Source organism: Halyomorpha halys, unplaced genomic scaffold, assembly GCF_000696795.3.
Source record: "Halyomorpha halys isolate HHAL.00 unplaced genomic scaffold, Hhal_1.1 Scaffold441.1, whole genome shotgun sequence".
Taxonomy (NCBI): Eukaryota; Metazoa; Arthropoda; class Insecta; order Hemiptera; family Pentatomidae; genus Halyomorpha; species Halyomorpha halys.
In genome coordinates this window covers 706,053-714,103 of record NW_027106497.1, presented here as the reverse complement: position 1 = coordinate 714,103, position 8,051 = coordinate 706,053, and the positions used below count along the sequence as shown (strand labels likewise).

Sequence of the window (8,051 nt, the reverse complement as noted above, 5' to 3'; positions counted from 1 at the left end):
ACCTAAATTTAAATACAATTGTAAAAGAGATATTAATTTAATTAAGTTAATAGTAAAAGTGTCTGTTTTTCTGATTGCCTAGAAATCCGCCCTGAGATTAAGAGTCTTTTATATTATATAATTAAAAATAAAATTCTATTATCCATTTAGTATTAAAGTTTTTAAATTTCTTACCCAAGTTATCTCTTTTAGATATCAGAATTATAAGTTAAAAAATATAAAATTTATTTTTAAATTATAACAATACATATCTCGAAATATAAAATTAAGAAGTGAAGGTTGAGCATTTTTCTTTTACATTCACTGAATGCTGGCTACACAACCAAGTGTCGGCAATACATGTCCATTCTGGAATGAGTTTACACATTCATATTTTATGAATAATGTCTGTTATAGAGAAGTAAAAAATCCTAATGGAGAGTAAAATTGGTATCTGCATTGAGTATAGGGGTTCAGGGGATAGTGGAGGGATTCTGATGCATGGAATTTGGAACTTGTTAGTCAGGACCTTAGTAAAATTATTTGTCAAGAGGGGTTCCGTTCAGAGAAGTTTCACTGTAAACATACATATATCTGTGTATGTATATATATATATATATATATATATATATATATATATATACAGTATACACACAAATAATAGTGCCCATTTAATGATGGTGAAATATTAAATGATGTCCTATAATAAATCACATACACACACATATTTATGTATATACCTACAGTGAAGAAGTTAATAACTGGGTGCCTAGTTATCTCAATTTATCAACTTCTTCACGGTAAGGATTGAATATATATGTATATCTTCACTGTAGGTATATACATAAATATGTGTGTGTATGTGATTTATTATAAGACATCATTTAATATTTCACCATCATTAAATGGGCACTATTATTTGAGCAGGTAAATAATATTGTATGAGAACTCTAATTTTTTAACCTTAGAACAATGAACGTTTTCTTATGATTTGTGCTTGTACTGAAGAATTAAATTAGGTTAGGTTGGATCTTTTTATTAAAATATATCTAGATGATTGTAGTGTTCTTACCATATTTATCTTCTTTCACTAGGCATTTTTCAATGCAATCTTTATTATTAGGACCCTGAAAATACAAATTTAAAGAAATTTTTGAATTAATTAGCACACACCTGTGTCATACTGACTAATTATTTTACTATATTTGATATTATTTAAACATGTAACAATTCTCAATAAGTTTGGTAGTTATTCAGTTGATTGTAGAGAATTGAAAGATCAGATGTTCCGGAAGTCAATTGGAATGGAACTTAAAATAAGGAAAACCTTGTGGAAGCAAATTGTTTTCACCCATTTTCAGGTATTTATCTGGGAGTAAATAAACAAGATACTAAACATGGTAGGAGTATAAGCTAATATAGGATACAATATTAATATAAAAGAGAACAAAATCAACTGAAAAGATCATTCAATGGAGAATGTAATCGATTTATATAAAAACGTGACCAATTACGAAAGTAATTTATAATATAAATTAGTAAAATTATTGTAAATAAAACAAATGTCTAGAAGAAGAGGAAAGGGAGAGGGTTTAATAAAATAAAAGAATAAAAATGGATAACTAGAAAAAATGAAAATAAAGGAATAGGAAATAAGTAAAAAATGGTTCAATATAGGTCTTGAAACACATTTTTATAAAAAAAATGTCTTAGTAGAGATATTGTATTTAACAAATAGGTGGAGGAGTTGAGAGCGAAGAGACTAAAATTATAGGAATGATATTTTTTTATTTTTAAGGATTGTAAAAGAAAAGTAACAAAAAGTTATCCTCAGGAATTAAGATATAGCTATGCTTATTTGTAACATAAGAAAGAGATATGGGCTTCTGAACCCCTATAATGGTGATTAATTATTCCAAAGCTCACAAGATAGCCTCTCTTCCTAATGGTATACATATGTAGTCTCGTAAGTAGTAGAGAATAAAGAAGGGTGGCGGCTTAAAGATTCTGTTTCATGCAGTTACAATATTTTTTTGATAAAATCATTTACCTAACGGAAAATCTTGATCATAGTTTAGATGGATTACACTGAATAGGACCATAATAAAAATAATAGTTTATAAATCCTACATTAAATTTGCCAACTCTTTTTCTTAAAATGAACTTTTATATTCATACAGGACTTACAGTTTAATTTATTTAATAAAGTCAAAATCTTATTAAAATACAATTTTTTTTTGTTTGTACATATTCATTTATGGATTATTATGCTTAATACATGAAGCATGTGTATATAAATGAATATATATAATCCCTTAACAGAGCTACTGTATAATATTTCTGAAAACAATGTCAATGTTCAAACAACTTGAGGGCTAAGAAATGCTTTATACAAAATTAATTTTTTTAATAGTGAAATCGTTAACTCACATTGTCGCATGTGCAAACCAAGGCTCGGCAATCCTTAATATATATCAAAGCTAGAACTGTAAGGAAAAACATTTTGTACCATGTGGCCTACAGAATATTTGTATTAAACATGAGCCATTAATACATCATTGAATAATCCTTAGTTATACAACTTCTGGCCGAATAAAAAAATGGTATCTAACCTTCTTTTAAAAATAAAATAGTATCTATATATTTAGAAACCAGTAAATTATATTTAATTAAATGTAAGTATTTTTAAAATTGTTTAATTTTTTTCACATTATTCTAGATAGGATAGAGGTCAATATTGCAGGCAAAATTTAAAAATCGAATGCAGGACCAGTATTGCAGGTTAACATTTTTACTTATTTTTCATCAAAGTTAGTTATATATAAACATAATTGATGATATTTATTTCTCAAGATAGCTCAAGGAAAAGATATCAAAACTTTAAAAACAAATGATGAAAAAATTGTAGCCTTTTTTCCTTAGAAAAGAATATTCTTTTAAGTAATAACCAACTTTCATCTTGTTCTATTTATGAAAAAAGATGCATTTAGATAAAGTTAATAATTTTTATATATTCACTTATCTGAACTCAAAGATTCTGAATGGTACAGTATACTAGTGAATGCTGAAGTAAATAATAGAAAATAGTTATACAAAACAAATCTATTTTAAGATTAGTGATGGGTGTGAGACAACACTATCATTGAAAAAGTGATTACTTAAATCTATCTTTTCACATAAACATGTAATTCCAGAAGTGTAACACATCGCAATCGTTAGTTTCTGTTACAATGCATTACTATCTTAATTTTATGTACAGATTCCTCTCATTTTGTCATTTAAACCCAGAATGTAATAAAAAGTCTAAGTGAATTATACTTCCAATCACAATGGAAAACTTTATTTATTACAGTTATTGACAAGGTAGTATTATTTGAAGACTTTAGTCAAGTTTATGATTAGGAGCTTCCTCCACTGAATAGGCATGCCTTTGATTTTTAATTTATTTTAATGACCAGTAACAGGTAGTTGTACGATTATTTTAGGAAATTAATAGATGTATATACCATCACATAATATTGCATTTGTAATGAAAACACAACAGATAATGTTTAATCAATATGAGGAGTAGGTACTTTAGCCCTATGAGGACAGGCATGTCCATACGATAACACACAACTCTCTCCCCCCATTGTATGCCTACTATTTAACATGTCTGGATAAAGCAGTCCAAGGTTTTCCGATCAAGTTAGGAGCAACCATCTTTAATTGAATAATCCTTGGCAATACAATTTAGATGTCATTGGAAGATCGGAAGAAGAGGCTTTCCTTGTCCTCAAGTCATCTCTCAGGAAAATGGACTTAGTTGTGAACCCAAAGAAAACCTACATAATTGCTAAAAAAGTTAGGACTCCTTATGAAGTCAACTTTCAATTTGGGCCTGACATATTTGAATGTGTAAATGAATTAGTACACAGGTTCTAAAATAATATTTCAGCTGAAATTGAAAAAAGAATAGCATCTGCTAATAGATACTATTTCTGAACAACTTGGTCGATAATTGGAGAACAGTTTACTTTCAAGAGTTAAAAAAATTAGACTTTACAATACACTGATCAGAGCAGTACGTACAAATCTGAAAAATGGGCTTTTTCGAAGTGTTGAACAAGACATATGCATATTTGAATATTAAAGATTCTTTGAGATATTTATAATCAGAACATAACATGGAGATGCCAAACAACAAACTATTTTGTTTATTAAAGGAACTAGATATTGTTGAAATGGTTAAACTTGACAGCTTACAATGGGCTAACCATGTCATCAGGATGGATGTCCATAGGATTCCAAGGAAACTCTTCGATGAGCAATTGCGTGTAACACTGACTGATGAGAAGCCCCAAAATTACGATGGACTACACTCAAGTATTTATTTGAGACAAACATTCTTTCATTATGTAATGTTAATTGGATTTATATTAGAAACCCTTAAAGAGATTTTTTTCATAAATGAGCATAAGGTCTAAAAATTAATGAATTAGTGTTATTATAATCCAGTATCATATCACATTTTAACAATTTTTCATTTCAATTTTTCTAACATGATGAAAAAAAAAATAAATAAATAAACATAGTAACCGTCCCTAAGTGACAATTAACATCAAAATTCATCATTATTAAATAACCTAGAACTGTCATACTGCTAACCAACTGATTGTTTCAGGAGTGGTCAAGACGCAACAGTTGGGATATGACATACCTTTGACAGTCAAGCAGTGATAATAAAATATGGCTAGTTAATTTCCCTTAAAGTAATAGTTATATGGCCAGTAGCCACAATGGTGAGCAGTATCATATTGGCATTTATTACTTAGGTTTGAATAGAAATTCACACATTATTATCTAAAAATTTTATTCAAATTCATTAAAATAAAAGTACATACATTCTAGATATTAGCTATACAAAATGATGTTAAAGACCATTATATTACACAATAAATATAATTAAATGCAATAAAAGGACACAGTAACCAGTTAAGAATGGCCTCATTTTGTAAACTGAAATATAAAAGGAATGGAACATTAAGGAATGCTCCTATTGCAAGAGAGCCCTGTTGGCACCAACGATCGCTCCATCCCTTTCACTTCTCCAACAAATGCAACACTTAGTGGTTCATTTTAAGTGCTCATCGGTTTAGTGACCTTCTAGTAGCAGACCTCATATTTTTCTCTATCTCAAACTGTCGTAGATCAGCCCTTTGTAAGAAGTCTTGTTTTTCCAAGTACCTAAAATTAGCATCTCTTAGTTAGATTTGTTAAATTTTATACAAAAATTAAATTGAACCAAGTATAAATTACAGTAAATGAAAAAAAATAATAATAATAAATCTGCCTCTCTGGAAAACAAGCAAAAGTACAGGATTCCAATTTCCCTCACAAATTTACTTTAAAAATTGAAATTTATTTTTTCGGAAATAATGATATAAATAGGTCAGTTTTAACCTTGCAAAGAAAGACACCAAGAGAATTAAAACCATGTACAGGAAGATTAGCCAACAGCTGATTAGGCAGTTCTCCCAGATAAGGTATAAAGGAATTTTTTTTTTAAATAAGCAAATTGGAAAACCAGGGCGTATAAGCATGACCATGAGGATAGAAGAGACAATTCAAATCAACTCTTAAGACTAGGTTCACTTTTCATTACAAGTAAAATCACTTGCTATAGAATAATTTTAAGAAGGTAACAATTATATGATCAATTATTGGATGCTACTGTTTTTCTTAACCCCTATATAACCGTGATCTAAGAAAAATAAAATACAATTGTGATTGAGAAAACTGACCCATTCCTGCCTTTGTTGTGCCTCTCGAGATCCTCAGCTATTCCTTCTTTGACCTTGAAGCTATCCCAGTCCAGCTTGCTTTTCTCTAGAGTGCTTAACTTGCCCTTCTTGCCAATCTGGCTCAGGATCGAGCTGAGGCCACCGGTACTTGCTCGGGCACCAGTCTTGCTTGGTTCTCCAACTGGTGCAGGCTTCTCGATTCTTAACAGAAAATAAAAATTGACATACATACTCTTGCAATGTTTATAAATCAAAATTATGATAAGTTGATAATTTAATGAGTAATAAAATAAGAGGATGTGAAATAGTAGTAGTGTTTTAGAATAAAAATTAGTATAGTATCACTAACTTGAACAAACTCATTAAAATATTAAGTAGGATGAAACCAATACATTGCTACAGTCAGCACCTCTACTTTCAGATAGCTCCCAGATGACCAATATATTGCATGATATTTGATATATACATTTCATACAGTGCTACATCATATTACCAGACTGGACCTCCTCCAAAAGTCTTCGCCAGATGTGGTGATCCATAGGCACAGCTCTCCAATTTTAAACTCCAAGCAGGATCTGTCCATCTGCCACCACCAAAATCCTCCATCCTCATCTTTGGTGAACCAACTCGTTTTTTCTTATAAAATTTCTTAACCAGCATTCTCTTGGGTGCCACATCATCATTTACTCCTAAGATGTGTCCAGCCCACCAAAGTTGCCCCAGTCAAATAAAAGTGTTGAGGGAGGTATCCTTGTAGAGTTCCGCGAGTTCAACATTATTCCTTCTTCTCCAGATGCTGCCTTAGCTAACAGGACCAAAAATTCTTACGATTTTTCTTTTAAAGATGAGAAATCTATTCTCATCTGTCTTATGCCCTGGCTTCTGGCCCATAAGATAAAACTGGGCAGACCAGAGTCTTATTAGAATTATATTATAAATTATACGGTAAGGTCCTATTAGAAAAGAATTTATTTCTGAATTGTCTTGTAAGAACTGAGTAATATTGGCAAGAGTTGCTATCCTCGAAATGGAAGAATGGAAGCTGTTGCTATCCTTCTACTGATCTCAAAAGTTATATTGTTTCCAGAGTTGAGCTCTGGCCCTAAATAAACAAAACTATTTACGCTTTCAAAGCTGTAGGATCTAACCTCAGCGGGAACCAATCTCTGATCTATCCCCTCCAATTCCCAGATACTTTGTCTTAGCCTTATTAATTATTAGTCCAAGTTTCTTTGCTGCATCTTATAGGTCTAGAAACGACTCTCTTAATGCATGGTATGATCTGGCCCCAATATCAAAATCATTGGCGTACTCCTAGAGCTGTACTGTGCTATTGAAAAGGGTTGCACGAAGCTGGATTCCGGACCCTCGAGCTGCTTTCTCTCCTGCACAGTTAAAAAGGAGGCAAGCAAGTGCATCATGCCTTACACCACAATTCATGTCAAAGAGCTCTGATAGATTAGCCCCAATACATAGAGCACACTTAGAGCTCGACATTGTCATTCTCACAAGACGAATCAATTTCATTGAGATGCTCACCTCCAGGAGGGCCTGGTACTATTAGATGTGGCTTTAAAACAACAAAGAGGTGATGGTTGACAATCCAATGTTCCACAGTAGTTAATATTTAATATCTCTAATATATACCATCTGAAGATCATAATGAAAGATTGCAAGATATCTTATGTATATAAAAAAGAGTTTGATTTTTATCGAGTAGTAATGATTCAGTTCGATATAGATAATGTAGAGTTATTGTTAATATAAACACTGACAGGGAGGAATATGATTTAACATAGCAGTATCCCTTAATAGTATTTCAGATATAACCATTCTCAATCAATATAAATTCATCAAATGATGTATTATCTTATTGCAAAAAGTGTTGAAAATCACTTATACTTAGTTTATTTAACAAACTTTCATTAGTTACATTTTATTTTAAGCTAAAACTAACTCAATGACAACACAACTCGCTTTCTTTTTATTCCAAATTTCAGTCACAGAATTGCCAACCAAGGATCAACTTATTGGATAATAATATTATATTGTAGGAGGGGCCGCCCATAGCTCAGTGGTTAAGACACAGTCTTTACCAATCTGATGTCTATTGGCGGTGCCAGTTCGAATCTGGCCTGGGACGTTGACTTTTTTCATTGAGTGGCGGTCCCACAAAATGAAGAACTTTGACCCCCAACTAGGGATGGGATATCGAAAGAAAAATATCGATATCGGTATCGATATCGATATCGGATAGCAATATCGATATCGATATTATATCGGACCTAA

General features: G+C 31.2%; 2 protein-coding genes and 1 long non-coding RNA gene across 3 annotated transcripts in view; 1 reads left to right on the top strand and 2 right to left on the bottom strand.

The window, feature by feature from the left end:
• Positions 1 to 1,161, bottom strand: part of tor (tyrosine protein kinase receptor torso) — a 20,355-nt gene extending 19,194 nt beyond the window's left edge. Inside the window, exons 1-2 of the mRNA XM_067044856.1 lie at positions 1,153 to 1,161; positions 1,052 to 1,106 (exon numbers count right to left, since the gene is read on the bottom strand). Of these exons, the coding sequence (XP_066900957.1) occupies positions 1,052 to 1,106; positions 1,153 to 1,161 (64 nt within the window). The remainder of the gene's footprint in view (positions 1 to 1,051; positions 1,107 to 1,152) is intronic.
• Positions 1,162 to 2,357: 1,196 nt separating this feature from the next.
• The window catches only part of LOC106682778 (uncharacterized), a 10,805-nt gene continuing 5,111 nt past the window's right edge, over positions 2,358 to 8,051 (top strand). The window contains exons 1-3 of the long non-coding RNA XR_001343483.2: positions 2,358 to 2,582; positions 2,699 to 2,760; positions 4,643 to 4,760. This is a non-coding gene — a long non-coding RNA (uncharacterized lncRNA). The remainder of the gene's footprint in view (positions 2,583 to 2,698; positions 2,761 to 4,642; positions 4,761 to 8,051) is intronic.
• Positions 4,815 to 8,051, bottom strand: part of LOC106682774 (craniofacial development protein 1) — a 10,094-nt gene continuing 6,857 nt past the window's right edge. Inside the window, exons 6-7 of the mRNA XM_014423816.3 lie at positions 5,763 to 5,963; positions 4,815 to 5,205 (exon numbers count right to left, since the gene is read on the bottom strand). Of these exons, the coding sequence (XP_014279302.1) occupies positions 5,106 to 5,205; positions 5,763 to 5,963 (301 nt within the window). The 3' untranslated portion in view covers positions 4,815 to 5,105. The remainder of the gene's footprint in view (positions 5,206 to 5,762; positions 5,964 to 8,051) is intronic.